Source organism: Sciurus vulgaris (genome assembly GCF_902686455.1).
Source record: "Sciurus vulgaris genome assembly, chromosome: 16".
Classification (NCBI taxonomy): domain Eukaryota; kingdom Metazoa; phylum Chordata; class Mammalia; order Rodentia; family Sciuridae; genus Sciurus; species Sciurus vulgaris.
Window position 1 is genome coordinate 12775538 of NC_136477.1, and position 25282 is coordinate 12800819.

The 25282-nt window shown below is 58.2% G+C and overlaps 1 protein-coding gene across 3 annotated transcripts; it reads left to right on the forward strand.

Moving 5' to 3' along the window:
* Positions 1 to 1366: 1366 nt before the first annotated feature.
* On the forward strand, positions 1367 to 25155 carry PKN1 (protein kinase N1; the record flags this gene model as incomplete). Of its 3 annotated transcripts, none has more annotated exons than XM_079115986.1 (22): positions 1367 to 1607; positions 6081 to 6375; positions 7540 to 7691; positions 8902 to 9037; positions 12251 to 12396; positions 12761 to 12974; positions 13767 to 13961; positions 16967 to 17076; positions 17162 to 17305; positions 20356 to 20431; positions 20529 to 20670; positions 20756 to 20849; positions 21777 to 21856; positions 21935 to 22010; positions 22096 to 22187; positions 23323 to 23499; positions 23628 to 23690; positions 23772 to 23848; positions 23941 to 24083; positions 24289 to 24396; positions 24479 to 24559; positions 24890 to 25155. In XM_079115986.1, the coding sequence occupies 22 exons, from the start codon at positions 1587 to 1589 to the stop codon at positions 25091 to 25093; spliced, it is 2826 nt and encodes a 941-aa protein (XP_078972112.1). In that variant the 3' UTR covers positions 25094 to 25155. The 3 variants fall into 3 exon arrangements, with proteins under 3 accessions (XP_078972112.1, XP_078972114.1, XP_078972113.1); XM_079115988.1 differs by lacking the exon at positions 1367 to 1607 and adding an exon at positions 2616 to 2672; XM_079115987.1 differs by lacking the exon at positions 1367 to 1607 and adding an exon at positions 5136 to 5389.
* Between the last annotated feature and the right edge of the window lie 127 nt (positions 25156 to 25282).

The following is a 25282-nucleotide window of genomic DNA, read 5'->3' on the forward strand; positions in this document are numbered from 1 at the left end:
GCAAAATAACGCTTGGAGAATTATTTAATTCATTCAACAAACATCTGAGGAACAGCTAGGAAGACAATTGGCTGGAGGGAATGAACGAAGAGGAGAGAAGGGAGGAAGTAAGGGTTTATCGTGCAGGGTCTTGGAGGCTGCGGGGAGGATTTTCTTTTTTTCCTGGTGAGCTGGGAGCCATGGAGTGTTCTATGCAAAAAAAGGACATACCCCAACTCAGGTGTTCACGGGCTCCCTTGGGCTGTTGTGGGGAGAACAGACTATGGGGGATGAGGACGAGGCCTCGAGAAGAGGAAGGCAATTACACTGGTCCAGAGGAACGACCTGAGGACTGGACCTGGTAAGGGAGGTGGAAGGGTAAGAAGTGAGTGGATTCTGGATCTACCCACTTCTCTTTCTTTCTCTGTTAAAATCCCCCAAAGAGTTGCCCAGAAGTAAGAAAGAAAGCACCGCAGCCTGATCTCTGGGACAACAGAAACCACGCAGAGCTGTGCTGCTGGTAACCAAGATACCCACGGCCCTGTGTTCCGGCAGGTCCCGGGAGGGCGCCAACGTGCGAGCACCCTCTCCAGGGTGCGCTCCCCGCGCAAAGCCCCGGGGACCAAGGCCAGGCGTCTGCACGGGACTTCTGTGGGAGCAAGGGGGCCGGCGGCGGTCACAAACCCAGCTGCACTCTTCGGGGACTCCAGAGACCTCGGAGAAATTCTGCAGAAACCTCCGCCCTTCGCTTGGGCACTCATCTGCATTTGCGGAAAAAAGCTGGTCCCGTGTCGCAGCGGGGGGAAAACTGAAGCTCAGCCGCGCCAGAGGGCCCCAGCGCCACGCAGTCGAGGCCGCGCTACGATTCGAACCCCTTTTAATGATGATGACAGTGACTTTAAGAGTGACAGCGGCTGACTCTTGCTGAGCACTCACGGTGTTCGCAGCACTGGGCATGCACTTGTCTTAATTTCTGCCAACACCCGACAGGTGAGTGACCCCTTCCCATTTCCCACCCCAAGCCTTCGGGTGTGGGGCTCCCTCCACATCGTTCGCTGGGCTTCGAACTCGGATTCGCTCAGAGTTGGTCTCAGGCAGCGGGGAACCGTGGATTCAGGCGGCCCGAGCTTGCAAGGCAGAAGGGACAAATGACTGTTTTGCTTTCTCAGGGGTCCCGGAGGCCCGAAGGCCTCTGCCCCGTCCGCTTTAACGCGGCTCACCTCTCTTTGGGACCCCCGCGCGGAGACGCGGAACCGGGAAGAGGCAAGGAGGGAGCAGAGGTGGCGCTCGGCGGGCGGGAGCGAAGGGACCCCGCAGCCCCGGGGGCCGCCGGGAGCCCCGCCCCTCGGCCCCGCCCCCTCCCCGGGCGCCGACCTCCGCGGTCACGTGACCCGGCCCGGCGGCCGCTGGGGCCGGAGGGCGCGGCGCGCGGACGCGGCGGCCTGACCAGGCGGGGCCCGAGCGGAGCAGGCCGGAGCGGGCCGCGCGCCTGGGGAGGGTCGCGCCGCGCCCGCGCCCGCCCCCTCCCCGCCCCGCACGGGGCGCACGCGCGCTCCTCTCGCCGCCCCTCCCTCCGCGCGGGGACCCCTGGCGGGCGGCAGGAGGACATGGCCAGCGACGCCGTGCAGGTAGGCGCACCTGCGTCCGCACCCGCGGGGCGGCGGGACGGCGCCCGGGACCCCGCCCGGGAGCTGCCGGGGCGCCCGGTACCCGGGCGGCGAGGACGGGGACCTCCCTAGCGCCCGGAGCTCGCTCCCTGGGCCGGGACCCGGGAGCCAGCGCGGCCCCCTTCTTGGCAGGTGGAGGCATAGACGGGATCCGAGGAGCGGGTGCTGTCCAGAGGCTCCTGCCGCACCTCTAACCTCGCCCTTTTCCTGAGAATTTGAGGGGGCGCAGTGGAGGCCCCCCCTCGGGTGTCTGTGGCTGGCTGTGCGTCCGGGTGTCTCTGGTCCTCCCTTCATCCCCCTCCTCAGCATTCGATTCCTGGCAGGTGCCGCTTCACCTGGGACAGGTGTCTGGCGCCGTGCCCCGGGAGGGGAGGAGGCTGCCCGGCTCGTGCCCCTCCCCCGCACAGCAAAGCTCTGGCCACCTCCGCCTCCAGACCGAGCTTTACGATGGTCCCGACGCCACCCAGATAGGCACCTGTTGGCGGAAGCGTCGGAGTCACCTCATTAGATTAAGGAACTGGGGACCCCCTCACCCACCCTTCAGGCTGCCAAAGGCAGCCTGGTGGAAACTTATCCCAGGTGGGAAGTGTCCAGATCAACAGACCAGGATGCTCCCATACCTAGAATCCCAACTATATGCATGGGTGGCAAGGCTGGGTCACCCCCCGCACCCCAAACCCAGAGACGTGACTGGCACCAGCCTGCTGCTCGGCCAGGTTGCCTGGTGCCACTTGGTGGGCATCACTGTCCTGGACTCACCTTCCCATCCCATCACAATCTGGGCCTCCATGACCTCTGACCCTCTTTGGTTCAGTGACCCAAATCTGAGACTTTCGCTGCTGTTGCCTCCACTGGTGCTTCACCATTCAGTCCATTGTCCTGTGGTTGCTGTGTAACCAGGTTTTCATCTTCTGTACCTGCCTCCGTCCCCTCTGTGTCTTCCCTGTGCCCCTTCCCCCAGTCCTGCTGATGGCCTGCCAGCCTTGCCGAGGAGCTGGGCGTATCTGGTGTTGCCGATCACACAAGGTCAGACCTCGGGGCTGGGATGGGCCTGGGTCCCTGCCTCCACCCACAGTCCAGGAAGGGCCGTGTAGGAGTCCCCTGGCGCGTGCATGCGCTTAGTGTGTACCACACATGACCCACATGGAGGCTGTGATCCTGGAATGAGGCTGGACCCATGCCCTGGTCCCTGTCCCTGCCTCTTGCCCACTCTTCTCCCCTCCTGGTCATCCCTTTCTTGTGGCTGCTTGGACATGCTGCCCTGTCCCTCTGTCTCAATGTGTGCCTGTCTATTCTGTGTCCGGCAAACGGATGTCCTGTTCAGATTCCTGAAACGCCCAAGGCATTGAAATCTCAGGACGTCGGGGTCTACGTCCCTGGCTGCTCTGGGGAGAGGGGAATTCTGGGAGGTGGGCACTCTGGGTCTGCTGTCTCCTACTCCAGGGTGAGAGGTGGAGTATGGATTCTCCAAGGCCATGCCAGGCCGGATTCCTGGGTTTGCCTTTCTGGCCCTCAGGTGACCCCGTGCCCCTGGGTAGCAGTGAGTCACCCAAGGGAGGAGGATTCAGGAGGCCCAGCCTCCCTCCCTGCTTTGCATATTCTCAGGCCTCAGCTGTTGGAGGTGGGGCTGAGGGAGGTCACTCCTCCTCTCTGCCTGGACTTCCCCCCCCGTTTGAACTGGCCCTGCTCCTGGCTATGTCTGCTGTGCCTGCTGGGGACAGGGTGGGGCTGGCAGCAGGGTGGTGGGTGGAGCCCAGCTGGGCCTGGGTGGTATTAGGTGAGCCTAGGTTTCAATTCCATCCTCACTGTATGTCCTGGGCCAAGTGCCTTCACTTCTTGAGCCTCCATTCTGCCAGGGGAAAGAGGCCTGAGAGAGACTCAGTGGGGCGAGACAGGCCCGGGCAGCGCTGGGTGGGCAGTCATTCTTTGTGGTGGGGGCTGTCCTGTGCACCATGGATGTTGAGCAACATTCCTGGAATCATCCTGAGAGATGCCACCTCCACACCCCCAGGGGTGACAACCAAAATGTCTCCAGATATTGCCACATGTCCCCTGGGGGTGAGGACAAAATCCCTTTCCTCCTGTGTGAAGGGGGAGCACCGGAGCTGCTCAGGTGTGTGGTGAGGGATGGCAGGGTTGGTGGTGGAGGTAGGTTCTTGGCCTGTGATGGTCCAGCCTGGGGGCAGCTGCCCTCAAGTCAGGAGCCAGGGATGGCTTTCCTCATCCGCAAAACAGATTGTCACAGCCAGGGCATATAATGCACATGGGGACCTTCCAGTTGGGGTTGGGATTCTGGGAGTTCTCATTTTAAATCTTGGCCCTGCATCCTGTTGACCCTGGGCCTTTGGGGCAAGTTTCAGCATTGCTCTGGACCTCAGTTTCTTCATCTTGAAGATGGGTTGACATGGCACCGATGTCACAGAACTGTGCCAGTCAAGACCCTGGGGGAGGTTTGTAGTAATGGCTGTTATTTTCTGCAGTGCTGGGGATGAAACCAGGGCCTGGGGTGTGCTAGGCAAGTGCTCCGCCGCTGAGCTCCACCCCAGCCTGGACCTTTAATGAACAGCTGAACTTTTTACTGTGTGTTCAGCAAGTAGTCTGTGGACTGCTTGTTTGGAGGACTTTCTTGTCCCAGCCCCCCAGGGCTGTCTTCTCATAGTGCCGGCCTGAGGGAGGTGCCACTGGACTGGTGAGGCCCCTAGGCCTCGGCACTGTGGCCAGCAGCAGTGGACGTCTGTACAGGGAGGAAGCAGGAAGTTGGGACAGCCTGTCTGCAGGAAGGGGGCCTGGCCTCTGCAGGACTGCCTGTTCTGACCCCAAAGGGGAAGCTAGGGACAAGAGGCGGGTGGGAGGGTGTGCCTGGGGATAGGTAGTGCCGGCGGCTGGAGGCTGTGGGAACGTGGGCGTGCTGTGGGGCCTGGAGAAGTGTGCGTGCGTGCACAAGCACGTGAGCTGTGTCCACTCGGGCCGGTGGAGTGTGCACTGCATGGGTCTGGGTGACCCAGATAAGAATTCATAGCATGTGCACATAAGGTGCGTGCAGGTTGGCATAGGAGTGTGCACACGTGTGTGGAAGGTGTTATGAGCCCTTGTTCTGTGCACATATACATAGGTATGCATGTGGGTACTAGTGTGAACCTGCACACCTGTAGGTGTAGGAGTGTTCACATACTCGTGAGCACACATTTGTGCACTTTTGTGTGTGTGTGTGGTGCCGGGGACGGAACCCAGCACCCTCTGCATGCTAGGCAAGCTGGCACGGGTCACCCCAGCCCATTGCGAGCCTGTCTTCTGTGCACCCAGGAGCCCAGGTTCCGTGGGTACACCTGCAGACCTGTAAGTGTGCACGCCCTTGTGATCCTGTGTTCTGGGCACATTCCTGTAGACATATGAAAGCGTGTGCACACTCACCTTGTCCTCTGGAGCCCGTGCACCCTTGTGGGAACCCTTTTGCCACGTACATACTTTGGGTATATATACTGTGGACATTTGCTTGGCACTGGGAGCGAGAGCTGCCCCTGGGTTGCCTCTGGAGAAGCAGGCATGGCCCTGAAGGGGCTGCTGAGGGAAGGTCCTCTTAGATGCCCCAGAGCTGGCCTGGCGCAAGGGGTGCCGGGATTGGCAGGAAAGAGGAAGTGGTGGCCCAGAGGCCCTGGCAGGGCTGAGGTTCCGGAAGAGGGCGGGACCCTCAGCCTGGACCCAGGATGGCGGAGACCGATCCCCCTATGGAGCAGGAGCTGGAGGTGGGGACTGGGGTCCCTGTGGGTGTGGGTGGAATGGGACCCCAGGAGCACCAGCTGGAGGCCCTGCCCCAGGTACCTCTTGGTTTGAGACTAGGGAAGGGGATGTGGCGTTGTCAGTTCTGCGCGGAGGGTAAACATATCTGCGGCTGTCAGGCCCACAGGTCGGGGAGATGGGAAGGAGATGGGGTCTGCCCTTTGGGGTTCCAGTTTTAGGAGGCAGGAGGGAAGACAGGGTCTACTTTTGGGACCTTCTAGTTTGGAGATACCTTAGGACGTGGGGCCTGTCCCTGGGACTACCTAGTTTGGGGAACACCGGGACCTCCTGGTTGGGGTGCATCAGTGGGGAGAGGCATCTACCCTCAGGACCCCCCTGTTGGGGCAGAGTTGGGGGCAGTAGGCTTGCGTCCTGGGTCCCACTGCATCAAGGACAGATGAAGGGAGGCAGGCCGTACCCGGGGTCCCCTGGGCCGAGTGGACAGGGAGGGAGGCAGACCCTGCTCTTGGCCTGCTCTCTGACTTTCCAGTTTGGGGGATCAGGGAGAGAGCCTCGTCTCGCGCCCCAGCCTTGGGCCCAGGTCCAGTAGGCCTTGTCCTGGGAGCGTCTGTGCAGGGTGGACGTTGGGCCGGGGTGGCCGTGTGGTGGGAGGCTGCACCCCAAGTCCCCCTGCCTGACCTGCCGTGTCCCCCTCAGAGCGAGCCACGCAGCTGGTCCCTGCTGGAGCAGCTGGGCCTGGCGGGGGCAGACCTGGCGGCCCCCGGGGTGCAGCAGCAGCTGGAGCTGGAGCGCGAGCGGCTGCGGCGGGAGATTCGCAAGGAGCTGAAGCTGAAGGAGGGCGCTGAGAACCTGCGGCGCGCCACCACCGACCTGGGCCGCAGCCTGGGCCCCGTGGAGCTGCTGCTGCGCGGCTCCTCGCGCCGCCTGGACCTGCTGCACCAGCAGCTGCAGGAGCTGCATGCCCACGTGGTGCTGCCCGAGCCTGCTGGCGGTGAGGCGCCCTGGACACAGGCCCGTGGGGGACCCCAGAGCCTGGCCGGCCAGCTGCCTGGCACCTGGGAGGCACCGGGCCACTGCACCCCTGCCTGCCGGCTCTCAGCCACGGCCAGCTCCTGCCCCACACGGTCACTGGTGCCCACAGCCACGCCCGGACCCCTCCCAGGGCCGCACACAGCTGCACACTCACACCGACTCCCAGACACAACAAGTCACGCCCATGTTCACCCAGATACCCGGGTCACCACACAACCCCTGTCTTTTATTTTTTATTTTCGTGGTGCTGGGATGGAACCAGGTCCTCCTGCTTGTGAGGCAGGCATTCTGCCTCTGAGGTCCACTCCCGACCCCTCTTTTTTAATATGTAAAAAAATTTATTTTTATTTTTAATTGTGATTTTAAAACAACATAGAATTTACCATTTTAAGTGCAGTTTACTGGAGTTTAGTGTGTTCACACTGCTCTGTGACAGGTCTCCAGGACTTTTTCATCTTACAACTAAAGATTTTTACAGTCACCTGATGGCTGAATGGCACCCCAGAACATGAGCACTGTCACATACTACCCAGAGAGACACACATCAGTCACAACACCCAACACCCAGTACCCAAGGACTGTCCTGTGAACCCCAGAGACTGTCACTCAGTCATGGCAACGCCCAAAGACCTGCACACTGCTACCCAGCACCCAGAGAAACACGGCCGCCCCACCCTGGCAAACGCAGTCCCCTCAACAGCCAGAGACTTACGTCTACTGCCAGACAAGACTGGCCTGAGCTGGGTGTGCCCGGGCAGAGGCAGCCCGACCCGGCTCCCTCGGTCGTCCTGCCTCCTGGGGCCCCACATGGTTGCACCAGCAGTGAGGGTGACACCTGTGGCTCACAGACACCAGCACACGCACAGGGCCTTTCACACCAGCAGACCCCAGAGGCAGGCACTCACCTGCCTGCGCCCCACCCTCATTCATTCTGACCCCGACCCCGGCCCCCAGGGGTTTCCCTGGGAGGTCTGGGTAGCAGGACCTCTGGCCCCGGTGTCCCGCCCACTGTGCCGGGTGGCATCCCAGCTGGGCTGAGGGCGGGTCCTCACAGTGGGCACAGCACCTCCAGGCAGAGCTCCGTGGCGGCCCTGGTGACTGCTTCTCCTCTTGTTCTCTCCAGATGGCCCCCAGTCCCCAGGTGCAGGCGGCTCTGCCTGCTCAGCCACTAACCTGAGCCTCGTGGCAGGGCTGGAGAAACAGCTGGCCATAGAGCAGAAGGTGAAGCAGGGGGCAGAGAACATGATCCAGACCTACAGCAACGGCAGCACCAAGGTGGGCACCGCGTACATACCCGCCTGCGCACGCCCACGTGCACACCAGCACGCCTTGCATGTGCACACAGGGACAGGCACGTCTTCTTCGTCCATTATCTGTCACTATAACTGAACACCAGACTGGATCGTTTATTTAAAAAATAAAAAGGAGCGACTTTAGCTCAGTTGGGAGGCACAGCTCAGGGCTGGCCTTTGCTCGGCTTCTGGGGAGGACCTCATGGCCGAAGGGTAAGGGGAGGCAGATGGGTGCCTGAGAGGTCACGTGTGAGGGAGGCTGAGGAGGCACCAGGACAGACCTCAGGGCTTGGGTGCAGCTCAGGGTTAGAGCATGTGCTTAACTTGTGCACGGCCCTGGGTCCCCCCACAGCACCACAAAGGAAACTCATATCCCAAGCAGAGGCATTCATCATTTTTTATTTCCAACTGTTTTATCTACTTACTTATTTTTGTGGTGCTGGGAGTTGAACCCAGGTTGCTCTGCCTCTGAACTTCACCACCAGCCTTTTGTCTTAAATTTTTATTTTGAGGCAGGGCCCCACTAAGTGACCCAAGCAGGCCTTGAACTTGCCATCCTCCTGCCTCAGCCTCCTGAGACACGGATACCAGGCATGCACCACCACGCCCGGCTCATCGCTTTACCCATTTTAAAGTGTAAAAGTCAGTGGCACTGCAGATAGTGCAGCCAGCACCTCTGTCTAGTCCAGAACATTCCAACCCCCTGTAAGGAAACCATCTTCATTAGTAGTCATCCCCATTCCCTCCCCCAGCCCCTGGCAACAGCCGATTGGCATTCTGCGTGTGTGGACACCTGTTCTGCACGTCTCACGTAAACGCGATGTTTAGCCTTTTGTATGTGGCCTTGGGACCACCTCCCCACGTGCACGTCATGCTAACAGCCAGTGCAGACATCAGCCAGGCTTGGCTCTGCGCCCGACACAGGCCAGCTCAGCTCGTTCAGTCAGTTATTACTCGGAAGAGAAGGCGGCTGAAGCGCAGAGAGGTTGAGTGGCACACCTGAGCTCACACAGCTTTTGGGGCCAGAGCGAGGATTTAAACCCCATGAACTATATTACTCCTCTGCCCCGGGACTTTATGGGAGTGTGTGCTGTCGTACCTAACATAAACACTCTCACGCAGCCACCCAGGGTCTCTGTGGTATGGAGAACCAGCCCTTCAGCCTTCCTCTCATAACTCATCTCTGCCTCCAGGACCGGAAGCTGCTGCTGACAGCCCAGCAGATGCTGCAGGACAGTAAGACCAAGATTGACATCATCCGCATGCAGCTCCGCCGGGCACTGCAGGCCGGCCAGCTGGAGAGCCAAGTTGCCTCAGATGAGGCCCAAGGTATGTCCCTCACCCTGAGATAACTTAGGGCAGGGCTTCAATCTACAGCCCCACAAAGCATCCTTTTCTGGGGCAAGAAGGCAGGTACTGTGACTCCCCTGTGTCACTGGGACCTGTTCTGGGTCTGTTTGAAATTTTGTCCCATTTTAAGATTTGGACTAAATCAGGTATTAGTTAACTCTCATGCTTAGGCCAAATCCACCTGTACGTGTGTGTGTGTATATGTATGTGTGTGTGTGTCTATATATATAGACACACAACACACACACACAGTTTTTAGGGTATACAGCCAACCTGATTTCTTTCTTTTTTTGGTATTGGGAATTGAACCTAGGGGTGCTTTCCCACCGAGCTACATCCCCACCTCTTTTAATTTTTTTATTTTGAGATAGGATCTCACTGAGTTTCTAAGGCTGGCTTCACAATTGTGATCCTCCTGCTTCAGCCTCCAGAGTTGCTGGGATTACAGGCATGTGCCATTGTGTCTGGCCATGGCCATGCTGTGTTTCATTATGACTACTTTTATGCCACATCAGTGAAGCTGAGGAGTGGTGGCAGAGCCACCGTGGGCCACAAAGCTGAAAAGGCTTAACGTCCAGCTCTTTACAAAAACAATGTGGGCCCCCGGACAGGATGGTGGCCTTGTCGTATTGGCTCCCATGCGTGAGGACTGCGGATGTCCTCTGTGTGTGCGTGAGCACGTGTGTGTGCGTGAGCGTGTGTGCGTGAGCGCGTGTGTGCGTGAGCGTGTGTGCTTGAGCATGTGTGTGCGTGAGCGCGTGTGTGCTTGAGCATGTGTGTGCGTGAGCGCGTGAGCACATGAGTGAGCTGGCTGTATTGAGATTGTCAGCCCCCAGTGCTGTCAGGGTCTTGGGGTACTGTGTGTGGTGGCTGTGCTGCTGGTAAGGTCCATCTGTATGCACGTGACTTGCATGGTGGGGACAGGGGTGATGTACAGTTGGCCTCCCTTATCCCTGGGTTCCCCATCTGTGAGTTCAACCAAGTACAGTTTGAAAACACTGAGGCGAGAACTCGTGCTCCACTGAACGCGTGTGCACCTGTCTCCTGCTGCTCTAAACGGTGCGGCATCACACCCGTGTGCAGGGTGACACAGTTTTAAGTCACTTGGAGGTGGTTTAAAGTCTGCAGGAGGATGTGCACGTGCAAATCTACTCAATTGTATAAAAGAGACTTGATTTTGGTACCCGAGGGGGATCCTGGAATCAGTCCCCCGTGGATATCAAGGGACAGCTACATGTCCTAGAAACAATGACCAGAGGGGTAGAGGAGGGTCGGCTGCTGGCTTGTGCTGGGGTGGACGCGTGTGCGTCTGGGCCTGTGCGCGGTGTTGTGAATGCCCGCGTGGGCTTCTCGCTTCCTGTGACGGTGAGTGTGGCCCTTTGCCTCTGGATGCTGTCACCGTGAGTGGCTCACCGTGAGTTTTATCCCAGGAAGTCCCCATGGTGTGTTGACCATCATGCAACAGCAGGCCTGGGAGCCCCTAGGTGACTGTTGGGAAGGTGACATGCTGTGAGCGTCAGTGTCCCTATGACTCTGCACCGTTCCCAACTCGGACGGCGCCACGCATCCGTGGGTACGGTGTGACGAGGGCGAGGCTCCGGGCCGGGGCATTGTCCAGGACAGCAGGACCGTCCTAGTGACTGACAGCCACAGCCGGGCGTGCTCTGACCTGTGCCTGTGGGTGACCAGGTTCCTGCACCTGTGTGACAGGGCGTGCTCCTCGTGCCATCGGGCAGCTCCGTCTCGTGTTGGGCTGTGGCTTGTCCCTGTGCCTGCATCCCGGGTGTGACGCCCAGTCTGTGTGACGCCGGTGTCTGTGGTCTCAGTGATGCAGCCTGCCTCCGAGCCGGTGTGGTGGCATCGCTCCCCCCCCCCACCCCACCCCCCCGTGTGGCTGCGGATCGTGCTCCTGTGACTCACTGGGCTGGAGCAATCCCTGGATCTCTGCTGCAGTGTAACTGTGTCCCTTTCCTGGCTCTGTGCTTGGGCATCAGGTCATTCCTGTCCTTCGGCCAGGTCCCTCTGCCCCTGTGATGGCGTGTCCCTGGGCCGAGGTGACGGAGCTGCATCTGTGTTGTGACAGTCCAGCCTGTGTTGGTTCCCCTGTGTGCCAGTGTGACCGTCTCTGTGATTCGAGTGTGTTCCATTGCAGGGGACAGGTGGAGGTGCCCACGTCTGTGACCAGTCCAGCTTATTGGGCTGCCGAGACAAAGGGCTACAGACTGATGCTTAACAGATTTATTTTCTCCGTCTCAGGCTGGAAGTTTGCCACCAGGGTGACAGTGTGGTGGGGTGAGGGCTTTCTTCCTGACTTGTGCATGGCTGCCTTCTGGCCAGATCCTAGCGTGTGCTTGAGCTAGTGCACGTGGCAGTCCCTCTGATCTCTCTCTGTCTCTTTGGCCGTGCTGGGGATGGACCAGGGCCTTGCGCTTGCCAGCCAAGCACTCTGCTGCTGGCCACACCCGCCCTGGTCGCTCTTCTTCAATGGCCTCAATTTTATCAGAGCCCCTCACGACTCCACTGGCCCTAACCACCCCCAGGGCCCCGTCTCCACAGGCTGCAGGACGGGCCGAGCTCCACAGCCATGCAGCCTCGTACGGTCCCCGTTGCTCCAGCAGCATCACATGCACTGTCATTGTATCCCCATGGCTGTCCAAATGCCCACGGATGTCTCTGTGTCTGGTTAAGGACGTGACAGTGGGATGGTGACTGTTCAGTGGGGAGTGATGTGTGTCAACATCTGATGACAGTGTGATTTATGTCCCTGTCCCTGTGGGTGACAGCCCCTGGGTGAAAAATGTGCTGTCCTGTCTGGATGACAGTGACTAAATCTGGATAATACCGTGACTGTCCTGGATGACAGCGTGCCTGTCCCTATGCTGCTCCCTAGGAATGAAGAGGGACCATTACAATGTGACCGTCCCTAAGCCTAGGTTGACAGCATGCCTGTTTCATTACAGTGACTCCTGGGTGGCTGTGTCCCTAGGACCCTCGCTCTGGGTGGGGCGTTTGGATAAGAGTGCCTGCGAGGGGCAGTGTGACTGTTCCCGCGACTGCCCCTGGGGAGAAGCGAGTGCGTCCTGGTGGTGGTATGTCTGTGACCAGCGCTGTGCTTGTGCATGGCTGCGTGTGTGGGACCTGATTGGTTGGGGAGCTGCAGGTCACTCACTGTCCCGCTTGCCATCCCCACAGGGGATCCAGACTTGGGAGCTGTAGAGCTCCGCATCGAGGAGCTGCGACATCACTTCCGAGTGGAGCATGCGGTGGCCGAGGGCGCCAAAAATGTGTTGCGTCTGCTCAGCTCTGCTAAGACCCCGGACCGCAAGGCCATAGGGGAGGTGAGGGGGTGGAGCGTCGGCGATGGGCGGAGCTACAGTGAGGGGCAGTGACTGCCTGAAAAGGCCATGGTGAGGGGCGGGGCCTCAGCAGGCCGTTGATCGGTATGGGGCGGGGCCTCAACAATGGGTGGGGCTTCAGTGAGGGGCAGGGCTTCAGCTAGGAATAGGGCCATTATGGGGCAGGACCTCAGCCTTGGTAAGAGGTGTGGCCTCCGCAGGGGGCGGGCCCTTAATAATGGGGAGGCTCAGGTTTACTGGGAGCTCAAGGGTGGCAACAGTGGGTTTGAAGTCGAAACCCCTAGAGAGAAGGAACCCAAGCTGGGGGCGGGGCCGGACCCGCCCACAACCCTTCCTTCCACCGCAGGCCCAAGAGAAATTGACCGAGTCCAACCAGAAGCTGGGGCTCCTCCGAGAGGCCCTGGAGCGAAGGCTCGGGGAGCTGCCTGCCGACCACCCCAAGGGACGGCTGCTGCGCGAAGAGCTCGCCCTGGCCTCGTCCGCCGCCTTCAGCGCGCTCCTGAGCGGGCCCTTCCCCGCCACGCACTACAGCACCCTGTGCAAACCAGCGCCGCTCACAGGTGGGCCCCGCTCTGCCCCACCCCCGCGGCTCTGGGCCTCCTACCCCGCATATTCCCTAGCCTGCGACCGCTGAACTGGATCCATGTTGCAGTCTTGGAGTCCAGGCCCTCTGTCCCCTCCCTTCTCTTGCCACTCCATCTCTCCTCCTGCACCCCAGGTCCATAGGCCAGACAGCCCTCGTGCGCGGTGGGCTTCACACCCCCTTTTTTTTTTTTTTTTTGGTACTGGAGATTGAACCCAGGGGTGCTTAACCACTGAGCCACATCCCAGCCCTCTTTATATTTTATTTTGACAGGGTCTCACTAAGTTGCCTAGGACCTCACTAGGTTGCTGAAACTGACCTCGAACTTGCCATCCTCCTGTGGCAGCCTCCTAAGTCGCTGGGATCACAGTGACTGGCAGCCTGGCTCCTCCCCACTTTGCTTTCTGATCCTAAATGTTCACCCCCTCCCACTCCTCTCCACCTGCCGGTCTTTTTCCTGTAGCCCCAGCCTCCTGGCCCACAGATCCCTCAGCCCGGAACCTCTGATCTCTGCCTGAGTCCGTCTCAACCAGAGCAGCTCACCCGATTCTGCCCCAGACCCCTGGGTGCTACCTTAGATTCCCCTAGAGCTCCCATCCCCTGTTCTCACATCTGGGCACAGCCATCCCTGTTCTAGACCCCCTGCCCTCCCCTGATTGTCCTTTACGGGCCCCCATGGTATGATGCACTTCTGGGATATGCCCCTTCACCTGTAACCCCCTGTAACCTGCTCCTGATGTGGCCCCTGATGATCCTGCTCCTCCTGCAGGAACCCTGGAGGTGCGCGTGGTGGGCTGCAGAGACCTCCCAGAGACCATCCCCTGGAACCCCTCGCCCTCGGCTGGGGTACCGGGGACCCCAGACAGCCGCACCACCTTCCTAAGCCGCCCAGCTCGGGGCCTTTACAGCCGAAGTGGAAGCCTCAGTGGCCGGAGCAGCCTCAAAGCAGAAGCTGAGAACGCAAGTGAGCGGGCACCGCGGGCCCTGGGGGTGGGCATCGATGGGATCTGGACGCCCCACGTTTCTCACACTTTAGAAACGGTGCACATGTGGCGCCTGTCTGTAATCCCAGCTGTGTGGGAGTCCAAGGCAGGAGGACCACAAGTGTGAGGCCAGCTGAATATCTGAACCAGACCCAGTCTCAAGAAAACAAAGAAGCCAAAAAAAGGAAAGACAAAACAAAGCAGCCAGGATACCCCACTTCAGATGACCATTATCAAAACAACAGCAGCAGCAACAGAACAGAGCATGGTGTGGCGGCGAGGACCTGGAGAAATTGGCACCTCCGGGCACAGTGGTGGGACATGAAGGGCACAGCCTCTGTGGAGAACGCGATGCTCCTCAAAACATCGAACGTGGCCCGGGCTGTGACTCAAGGAGAGCACTGACCTAGCTTCTGTGAGATCCTGGGTTCTGTCCCCAGTGCTGCAAAAACTAAGCAGAATTATCATGTGACCCAGTGACTCTGCTTCTGGGTACTTACCCAAAAGAATGGAAACAGATCTTAGAAGAGGACTGGGGAGATGGCTCAGTGGGCAGAGCGCCTGCCTCGCAAGCACAAGTCCCTGGGTTCAACCCCAGCACCACAAAAGAAAGAAAAAAGAAAAGGATCGTAGAAGATTTTTCTTTTGTAACTGGGATTGAACCCAGGGGCACTTTACCACTGAGCCACATCCCTAGCCGTTTTTTATTTTCTGCAGTGTGATTATCTCCCTAAATTGCTTAGGGCCTCTGTAAGTTGCTGAGGCTGGCTTTGAACTCATGATCTTCCTGCATCAGCCTCCCAAGCCATGGGGATCACAGGCATGCACCACTGCACCTGGCTTGCAAAACAAGATCTTTTATTTATATATATATATATATATAGACTTAACCACTGAACCACATCCCCACTCTTTTTTTTATTTAATATTTTGAGACAAAGTCTCACCAAGTGTCATGGGGCCTCACTAAGTCGCTGCAGCTGGCCTTGAACTTGGGATCCTCCTGTCTCAGCCTTCTGCGCTGCTGGGATTACAGATGTGCACCATCACGCCCAGCTATAGCAGCATTTTCCAGAAGGTGGAAGTCATCCAAGTGTCCTTTACTGGATGAGTGGCTGACAAGATATGCTGCAGCCATACAATGGAGTGTGACTCAGCCTTACAGAGAAGGAGACCCTGTCGCATGCTACGACATGGATGGACCTTCAGGACAGTATTCTAAGTGGATTCACCAGTCACAAAAAGACTAATATGCTGTGACTTCACTCGGAGTCTGACTCATAAAGTCAGAAAATAGAATGGCAGGTGCGGGGCCTCGAGTGAGGGAGTGGGGAGTGTGTGTGTACTGGGGACGGAGTTTCTGTTTGGTAAGGAGAGGAGCCCTGGAGATGAGGCTGGTGGCAGTCACCCTGCTCAGTGCCACAGAACTGTACGCTCAGAAATGGTTACAGGAAAAACGTACACGTATACAAAAAAGTGAGTACAAGGCGGGGTGTGGCCCAGTGATGGAGCACCTGCCTAGCATGCTCGGGAGCCGTCCCTCACACCACAGAACAAAAACCAGCCACCCAAACCAAGAGAATCGAGTGACAGTAGAACAAACACGTGTTACCACGACCCAGGCCGAGAGAGAGACTATTGCCACCCGTAATCCCAGCGACTCTGGAAACGGAGACAAGAGGACTGCAAGTTCAAGGCCAGCCTTGGCAACTTAGTGATTTGGCTAAGACCCTGTCTCAAAATAAAAAATAAAAAGGTCTGAGGTTGCAGCTCAGTGGTAAAGCACCCCTGGGTCCAATCCCCAGTACCAAAAAAAGAAAAAGAAATAGAATATTGCCAGCCTTCCTGAAGCCCTCTCCCCAGTTCAATTCTAATCCCTTTATCCTCTAGGTAACTAGTCTTCTGATGCTTATGGTTATAATTTCCTTGCTTTCCTTTTAGATTTAGCACCTGTGTATCTCCAACAATACAGGTTTTTTTTTTTTTTTTTTTTTTTTTAAATTATGGAGAATTGGCATATACCTAATGAAATATCTTGGGGATGGGACCCGAGTCAAAACACAAAATTCATCTATGTCTCATATACTCTATACACAAAGCCCAAAGGTAATTTTATGTGACAGTTTTAGTAATCTTGTGCATGAAACTAAGTTCAAAAGTTACATATTTTTTTTGGTGTCAGGTTGGTGCTCAAAAAGCCTCCGATTTTGGAGCATTATAGATTTGGGGTTTCATATTAGCAGTGTGCAACCTGTACTCTCCTATTTGTGGACAGTGGGATGTTTCTAGTTTAGGGCCACTATATAAGAGGCATACGTGTGTATTTCCTGAAGTATAATACCTATATGCATTTTTTAGGATAAATTCTTAGGGGTACACAGCTGGTACTTCTGTAATGAACAAAAGTGAATTTGGTTTGGGCGTGGTAGTGCACAACTGTAATCTCAGCTACTCGGGAGGCTGAGGCAGGAGAATTGCAAGTTGAGGCCAGCCTGGGCAATTTAGTGAGACCCTGACTCACAAATCTTAGAAAAATTTAAAAGGATTTGGGACATAGCTCAGTGGTGGAGTGTCCCTGGGTTCCATCCCCAGTACCCCCAGACACACAAAGTGAATTTGGATCCCTACCTCACACCATATGAAAAAAAAATCAACTGGATTAAGGCTTTAACATCAAAGACAAAACTCAAAACTTTGCCAAGATAGTGAAGCAAAATGTTATTGGGATTTCTTTAAGGCAGTCCTAGAGGCCGAGTACCATGGCACTTGCCTGTAATCCCAACAGCTCTAGAGGCTGAGGCAGGAGGGTAGTGAGTTCAAAGCCAGCCTCAGCAACTGAGTGAGGTACTAAGCCACTCTGCGAGACCCTGTCTCTGAATGAAGCATAAAAAGGGCGCCCCCGGGTTCAATCCCTGGTACCAAGAGGAGACATAAAGGAGACCCCAGAGACCCTGCCTGGTTTCCTGACACAGCTCTGCTGTTGCAGGTGAGGTCAGCACGGTGCTCAAACTTGATAACACAGTGGTGGGACAGACTTCCTGGAAGCCGTGTGGCCCCAAGGCTTGGGACCAGAGCTTCACCCTGGAGCTGGAGAGGGTGAGCTGTGTTGGGGGACAAATGGGGGCAGAGGAGTTCTGGGCTTTGGACACCCCAGGTGATGACCCTGTTCCTCTCCCTCGAGGCACGGGAGCTGGAGTTGGCGGTGTTCTGGCGGGACCAGCGGGGCCTGTGTGCCCTCAAGTTCCTGAAGTTGGAGGATTTTCTGGACAACGAGAGGCATGAGGTGCAGCTGGACATGGAGCCCCAGGGCTGCCTGGTGGCCGAGGTACAGCCCCACCCTGACCCCGAGAATATGCTTCCTGCCTCCCCCGCCCGCAGCTTTCTAGGAGGGTAAGACGCATTTGGGATGGTCTTGGAACCTTGCTTCGTTAGTTCATCAGTGACGCTGGTTGGGTCTGTCCTGAGGCCATGGACGGACACATAGAGGTGGCCCCATAAGATGACGTCGCTCAGTGATGCCATGGCCGCCTCACGTGGTTCTTTTTTTTAACTTTATTATCTTGTCTGTGTGAAATATACTCACAGTGTTTGCACAGAGATGGAAATGCCTGACATTTTCAGAACAGGTCCTTGACCAACTGTTTTTCTAAAAAAAAAAAAAAGTGGGCTTGGGTGTGGCTCAGTGTTGGAGTGTGTGACTGGTCTGCCTGAGACCCTGGCTTCCAGCCCCAGCGCTGAGGGAAAGAACAAATCACACAATTTTATCACGCCGGAAAAGAAACCTCACGTGGCAGCATGTCGTGGAGATTGCTGCCAGAGCCTTGTCCAGCAGAGACTCCCGCAGACACTTAGGCGAGGGTCCTGGATCATTCTCCAGGGGGGGCGCATCCTGTGCACTGTAGGATGCTTCCTGGTTTCCCCGTCAGGATGCCAGTGCACCTCTGCCCACTCTTGCTCCAGTTTTGACTGTTGAAAATATCTCCAGCTGGGCACAGTGGCTAGGGAGGCTGAGGCAGCAGGATCTCGAGTCCAGACCAGCTAAGCAAGACCCTCAGCAATTCAGCAAGACCCAGTCTCTAAAAATAGGAAGGACTGGGGCTGGGGCTGGGGCTCAGTGGTAGAGTGCTCACCTGGCACATTGTGGCTTGCTTCTCAGCACCACATATAAATAAATAAAGGCCCATCAACAACGAAAAACGATTAAAAAAAAACCAGGAAGGACTGGGGATGAAGTGCCCTTGCGTTTAATCCCTAGTACCAAACCAAACCACCAAAAAAGGTCCATATATATATATATATATATATATATATATATATATATATATATCTCCAGACAAGAGCCCCTGGTGGAGCCCTGTGGAGTGACCCCTCAGCAGATCCTGAGGAGCATGGAGCCAGACTGCTGAGCTCCTGGCCCCGTGGACAGGGGAGCACTGCTGATTAGGTTTGACGGAGGGGGACACAGGCGCGGAGAAGCCAAGCCTCTGACCCCCTCAGCCAGGTCTCCCCCTGAAGTCTTTGGTACGCCCCTGCGGACGCGCGTTCCTTTTCTTCCTTCCTCGGGGGTGCTGTGCCCCTGAGCGACCTCCCCAGCGTGGACTTAATGCTTTTTCAACTGGACGGTGTGTGGGAAAGGACACCTGCCTTAGAAGCTACGTTCCCGGGCTCCCGGCGTCCTGGTTCGGACCCTCAGTACCGTAGTCCATACATCACCTGAGCTGCTCGGTGCCTTGATTACCTAGGTGTGCGGTGGGCGGTTTTGCTCAACTGCAGGCGCGGGGGGTTCCGACAGGTTTTGGGCAGTGAGGCAGAGGGGGACATTCGGTGGCTTGGGGGCATTCAGTTCTGAGTAACTTACCACATTTTCAACCTAGGATGGGCTCGTGTGGGAAGCAGAGGAGCCAGCGGGGTGGGTCCCAGTGGGACTCGGTGGTAGTGCGTGCCTAACATCAGTGAGGTTCTGGGTTCCTTCCACAGCACGGCAAAAAAAAAGAAAGATTCTCTGCATCTGAATCTGTGTGCCTCCTGTCTCCATACCCTCACCCACACGCTCTTACCTGACCTGGTCATTGAAGGAAAGGCTGATTTCAGGTGGTGGGCAGTGAAATTGTTCTGTGTGGAAAACTGTCCAAAACGCAGTGTAATGGGCTGGAGTGAGGCCAGGTGGGAGAGGGCCTGCCGGGCATGCCGAGGCCCGGGGTTCCATGCCCAGCACCGCAAAACCAAGAAATAGAGATACCAGGCCCCTGGGACGCGCCAGCCCCCAGAACTGGCTGCAGCTCTGTTGTCGAGAGCCCACAGGATGGGATTCTGTTGTAGCTGGAATGCTCCCCATCTAATGTGTGGCCAGTGTGACTGGGGAACCAAAGTAGTTTTTTTTTTTTTTGCGGTGCTGGGGATTGAACCCAGGGCCTCATGCTTGTGAGGCGAGCTCTCTACCAACTGAGCCATATCCCCAGCCCTGGAACCAAAGTTTTAATTGTACTTAAGTTTTAGCTCATTTAAATTGAAGTCACCACGTGTGGTGACTGCATAGGATACTGTGGTTCTGGACTTCGGGACCTGCGAGTTGTTAGAATCGGGAAGATTAAACCAGACGGTGGTTTCCCTGTGTGGGTGGACTGGAGCATTAACCAGGGGGTTTTGGAAACGGGTGAGCCCCAGCACAGAGGGGTGCTTCTGATTCAGTGGTCCAAGATGGGGGCCTGAGAATCTGTATTTCTAGCACGTTCCCAGGTGTTAGCTTTCCACCACTGTGACAAAATACCTGTGGTAGTCAACTTAAAAAGACAAAAGATGCATTTGCACATGGTTTGGGTCCATGGTTGCTTGGGGCCATTCCCGGGCCTGTGTGGCACAGTACATCATGGCAGGGCAGCTGGAAGCAAGGAGAGCCAGAGGGGCCGGGGCCTAGTATCCCGTCCAGGGCCTGCCCATGGTGACCCAACTGCCTTCCATCAGGCCCTGCCTCCCAGGAGTGCCAAGGCTGGTGACCAACCTTTAACACAGGCACCTCTGGGGGCCTCTTCAGATGGAAACCATAGCGTCAGGTGACATCTGGGCCCACCTCTGGGGATTCAGGGTGGGAGGCGAGGCAGGACCTGTTTGCTGCTCAGAGGCCAGCGGCGTTGGGCCAGCTGCCCCTCCAGTGGGGGCCTGGTCGCCTCCTGCTTTCCTGTCCAGGAGGGCTCCGGAGGCAAGCCAAGGGGGGCTGGTGCCCGTGCCCCGGCACCCGGCACTCGGCACTCCGGGTTGAAGGCAGTGCATGGTGGCCAGGACCAACAGCACGCGGGGCGGACACACTTGGTCTCCTGAGGGCTCCTCACCATGCTGCCCTCAGTGATCAGGGGTCCTCGCCTTTGTCCCTGCCCCCAGGTCACCTTCCGTAACCCTGTCATCGAGAGGATCCCTCGGCTCCGACGGCAGAAGAAAATCTTCTCCAAGCAGCAAGGTGAGGGCACGCTCCAGGACCAGAGGGAGGCAGGTCCGGGAATGCCCGGGGTGACGGTGACGGTGACGGTGACGGTGACGCAGCCTCGGTCTTCTAGGGAAGGCGTTCCAGCGCGCCCGGCAGATGAACATCGACGTTGCCACGTGGGTGCGACTGCTTCGGAGGCTCATTCCCAACGCCACGGCCACGGGCAACTTCAGTCCCGGGGCTTCTCCCGGCTCCGAGGCCCGCCCCGCAGGGTGAGGAGGGAGGCCGGGCCACCGCCTCCGCCTCCGCGGCTCCCCGTGCCGGGTCCTCGACATGCTCTCCTCCCCTCTGCTGCAGGGACGTCTCCGTAGAGAAGCTGAACCTCGGAGCCGACTCGGACAGCTCGCCCCAGAAGAGCCCGCCAGGCCTTCTTTCCAGCCCGTCGAGCCTGGTAGGCATCTGTCTCTTTCCTCCCACTCGCCGCCAGCCTCAGGCTCCTGGTCCTCTATCAGAGAGCCCGCGTTTCCCTGGGGCACACAGCGTGTCTGGTAGAACTGGGGCCAGGTTTCCTGTCCTGGTTAAAGGCGTGAGTTCAGGCTGGGGCGGGCTCAGTGGTGGGCACTTGCCCAGGCGAGGCCCGGGGACCGTCCCCAAGGAGAGGCTCCCTGCGTCCCTTCCCATCGCCCTTCTGATCTCCTTGCTGGACCCACACGAGTCGCTGGGCCTCGGCGCCCACCTCCTGTGAATGGGAGAGGACTGGATCTCGTCATTCTCTAGACAGGGGCCGCGAGTCCCCTCGGCTTTGGGGCCGGCTGGTCCTCGTCTGCCTCATAGTCAGAAATGGCTCCAGGTGGCCAGCACACGCAGGGGCATGGCCCTGCCCATCAGGACCTCGCGCGGACACTGGCATCGGATGCCATAGAACTCTGGATCACAAAGATTCCTTCACTTGCCTGTGATCCCAGCCACACAGGAAGCTGAGGCAGGAGGGTGGCGAGTTCGAGGCCAGCCTTCGCAGCCCAGTGAGAGCCTGTCTCAAAATAAAAAGTAGAAAGGGCTGGGGTGTGGGCCATGGGGGAGCACCCCGGGTTCCACCCCTGGCACCCCCAAAAAAGGGGCCGGGAGAAAAGCACCCAGGCATGTTAGGGGTTCTGCAGCTTAACATGGAGGTCAGCTGACCGTCTGCAAAGGTGGCCGCCATCAAAGGCTTAGAGGGGAGGAGGCGTCCGGCCGCGGCCCACCAGAGCCATCCCCAGAGGCGAGACTGCAGAAGTCCTAGGGCCAAGAGTGCGGGGCGTGGGGACAGGGGTCTGGGCAGTCCTGGGGTCCCCATGGATGTGGGCATCTGGCTCCCACCTGACCTGCTCTCTCCACACAGAGCTCTCCCGTCCAGGAAACCCCCAGCACTCCTGAGCCACCTCCAGAAACCCAGGAGACCCCAGGCCCTGCCCTGTGCAGGTGAGGCCCCTCCCCAAACCCCCTCCCCAGCCCTGCCGCCGTCCCCGTCCCTGTCCCCACCGTGCTCTCTTTCCACAGCCCTCTGAGGAAGTCACCTCTGACCCTCGAGGACTTCAAGTTCCTGGCAGTGCTTGGCCGGGGTCACTTTGGGAAGGTGAGGTGCAGAGCAAGGACTTGGGGGCTGAGGGTCCAGTCCCACTGGGTCCTGGGCTGCCCACTCAGGCCACCTGTGGTTCCAGGTGCTGCTTTCTGAATTCCGGTCCAGCGGGGAGCTGTTCGCCATCAAGGCTTTGAAGAAAGGGGACATTGTGGCCCGAGATGAGGTAGAGAGGTAAGAACCCTGCTCTGACCCTCTGGGGACCTCTGTCTTTTCTTCTGGGAAATGAGAGGCAGAGCCATCCTGTTTTGGGAGCTGTAGTGAGAGTGACTCATATTAGCCACTGGAACTTAATAGTAACAACTTAAAAAGTGGTTGCTCAGTAATGTTCCCTCAAGCAGTAAGGACTGTTGGAGTCCCCTTTCTGCTGATGGCACAGGGAGGTTGAGCAGTTTGTCCAAAGTCACACAGCCAGTAAGCAGCATCCGGCATTGAACCTAGGGACTCAGGCTCTGAAGCCCGGGTTATTAATGGTGCCACTGCACTGCCTCTGCTTTGGGATCAGGGTCCCAAGTTTAAATCCCAACTCTGCTGGGTGTGCTTGGAGAACCTGGGGAAGGCACTTCTTCCTTCAGAACTCCAGTTTCCTGATCCATCAAAGGGGAATGATAACATCCATCTTGCAGGGTGGATTAAATGAGAGGATTCATCTGAAGTACTCTAAACAGTGCTTAACCCCTGTAAACCCTCGAGAGAGGTACTGGGATTGTCCCCAGTCTTCCCAACAACCTTTTTAATAATCAGACACTCAACCGAGAAAGGTTTAAACAAACAAAGGAATTTATTGATCTGGACCAGAAAAGTCCAGGGGTGAGTGCCTTCTGAGTGCCTTCAGGCATGGCTGTATCCAGGTGCTCAGATGAGGTTTCTCAGTTCTGTGTTCTTGTGTGCAGGCTTGGCTTGCATTCCCCTCCAGAGGGCAAAGATACCTCTGTACTCCGACAGTTTGAGACTCATCCACCAGCTTTAGCCTTTGTTCTTTAATAATCCCAGTAGAAATCCTGGTATCAGGCCCCTTAATTAGACTTGCAGGTCCCTGAACCAATCCCTGGCCAAAGAGTTGGAGCACCCCAGTTGACCTGGGCCTTGTGCCAGGCCTGCGTTCCCCAAAGGAAGGTCATGGGCATTACTGGGATGACAGATGGACGCTGGGTTCTCCTTAACAGATGAGGCTGCTGAGGGTCAGAGAGAGTAAGCAACTTATCCAAAGTGCGCAGTGAGATCTGTGGTGGAGGAGGACACTGGGGAGCGTGGGAGTCGGGGTCAGGGGTTGCCATGACCCTTGATCTCCACCCCCCCATCCTCCCAGCCTGATGTGTGAGAAGCGGATCTTGGCGGCGGTGACCAGCGCGGGACACCCATTCCTGGTGAACCTCTTCGGCTGTTTCCAGACTCCGGAGCACGTGTGCTTCGTCATGGAGTACTCGGCAGGCGGCGACCTGATGCTGCACATCCACAGCGACGTATTCTCCGAGCCCCGAGCCGTGTGAGCCCCTGCCCAGGACCCAAGCCGCAGCCCGGAGGGCCGCCACCCTCTGGCCACCCCTCCACCCTGGGGCCCTGCCTCCCGGCCTCTGGGTCCAGGCTTCCCTGACCCGCCCGCTCTGCCCGCAGCTTCTACTCGGCCTGCGTGGTCCTGGGGCTGCAGTTTCTGCATGAACATAAGATCGTCTACAGGTGTGTGGGGGCACCTCCCTGCCGCACAGCCCGGAGCCCCTCCCCATCAGCCCACCCGCCTTACATCCTCTGACCCCACAGGGACCTCAAGCTGGACAATTTGCTCCTGGACACCGAGGGCTATGTCAAGATCGCAGACTTTGGTCTCTGCAAAGAGGGTGAGGGGCTGGGATGGGGATCTGACCGAGGAGGGGCAGGCCGTGCTGGCTGCTCCACCACCTTCTGAGCTCACCTGGCCTTGCTGCTCCAGGGATGGGCTACGGGGACCGGACCAGCACGTTCTGCGGGACCCCGGAGTTCCTGGCGCCCGAGGTGCTGACGGACACGTCCTACACTCGGGCCGTGGACTGGTGGGGGCTGGGCGTGCTGCTCTACGAGATGCTGGTTGGTGAGGTGAGGCCCGGGCCACCATTGTGCCCTTCGCGGGCGGGCAGGAGCTTGCTGCCGCCACCTGCTCTGTGTGAGGGCGTGGCTCTGCCTCCCTGGTGAAGTGGGAGGCTCACCCCTGCGCAAGCCAGCCCCGCCAAAGCCAGGGGTGCGGGTGGGACTGGTGTGGTATCCCAAAGAGGGACCTCGGTCAGCCCGCCCCTGTCCCCAGTCCCCATTCCCAGGGGATGACGAGGAGGAGGTGTTTGACAGCATCGTCAACGATGAGGTCCGCTACCCCCGCTTCCTGTCTGCCGAAGCCATCGGCATCATGCGGAGGGTGAGGACTGCCAGGGTGGGGTCGGCCGGGGAGGGGCGCGGGGGCGCAGCAGGAGCCAGGCCCTGACCCGATTTGCCCCCAGCTGCTGCGGAGGAATCCAGAGCGGAGGCTGGGGTCTGGCGAGCGGGATGCGGAAGACGTGAAGAAGCAGCCCTTCTTCAGGGTGAGACGCCGGGCCTGGCCATACTTCCCACCCCACAGGCCCTGTGGCCCTCAGGCCGCGTGCGTCCCTCCACTTCCTCACCTGCCCTGGATGCTTCCCATTTCCCTTCCCCTCCCCACACTGCCCTGTGGAGGTCCAGTCCCTCCAGGCCGGCCTCATGGGCAGTGCCCTGGGTGAGTCCCATTGCCCCCGCCGACCGTCGGCAGTGATCCTTCCTGAGCCCCAGCGTCCCCATCCTCTACCTTGCACTGACCGCCACAAACCCAGGGCCGGCCTCTCCCCACGCCAGCCCTGAGCCTCCCATCCTGACCTCCCTCTCCCGCTTCCCAGACACTGGGCTGGGACGCCCTGCTGGCCCGGCGCCTGCCTCCACCCTTCGTGCCCACGCTTTCGGGGCGCACGGATGTCAGCAACTTCGACGAGGAGTTCACCGGGGAGGCGCCCACGCTGAGCCCACCCCGCGACGCGCGGCCCCTCACTGCCACCGAGCAGGCAGCTTTCCGGGACTTCGACTTCGTGGCCGGCGGCTGCTAGCCCATTCCCCTCCCCTGCCCCCGAGCTCTTAGTTTTTAAAAAGGCCTTTGGGGTGTGCCCCAGCCCTGCGTCCTGTCCCTTCTTGTGCGCTGTACTGGGGTTGGGCGTGGTGGGCATGCTTGGAGAGGGGACAGACCGATGGGGGTCATTTGAAGAGGGTCAAGTGGGGGTGGAACTCAGGGGTGGTTG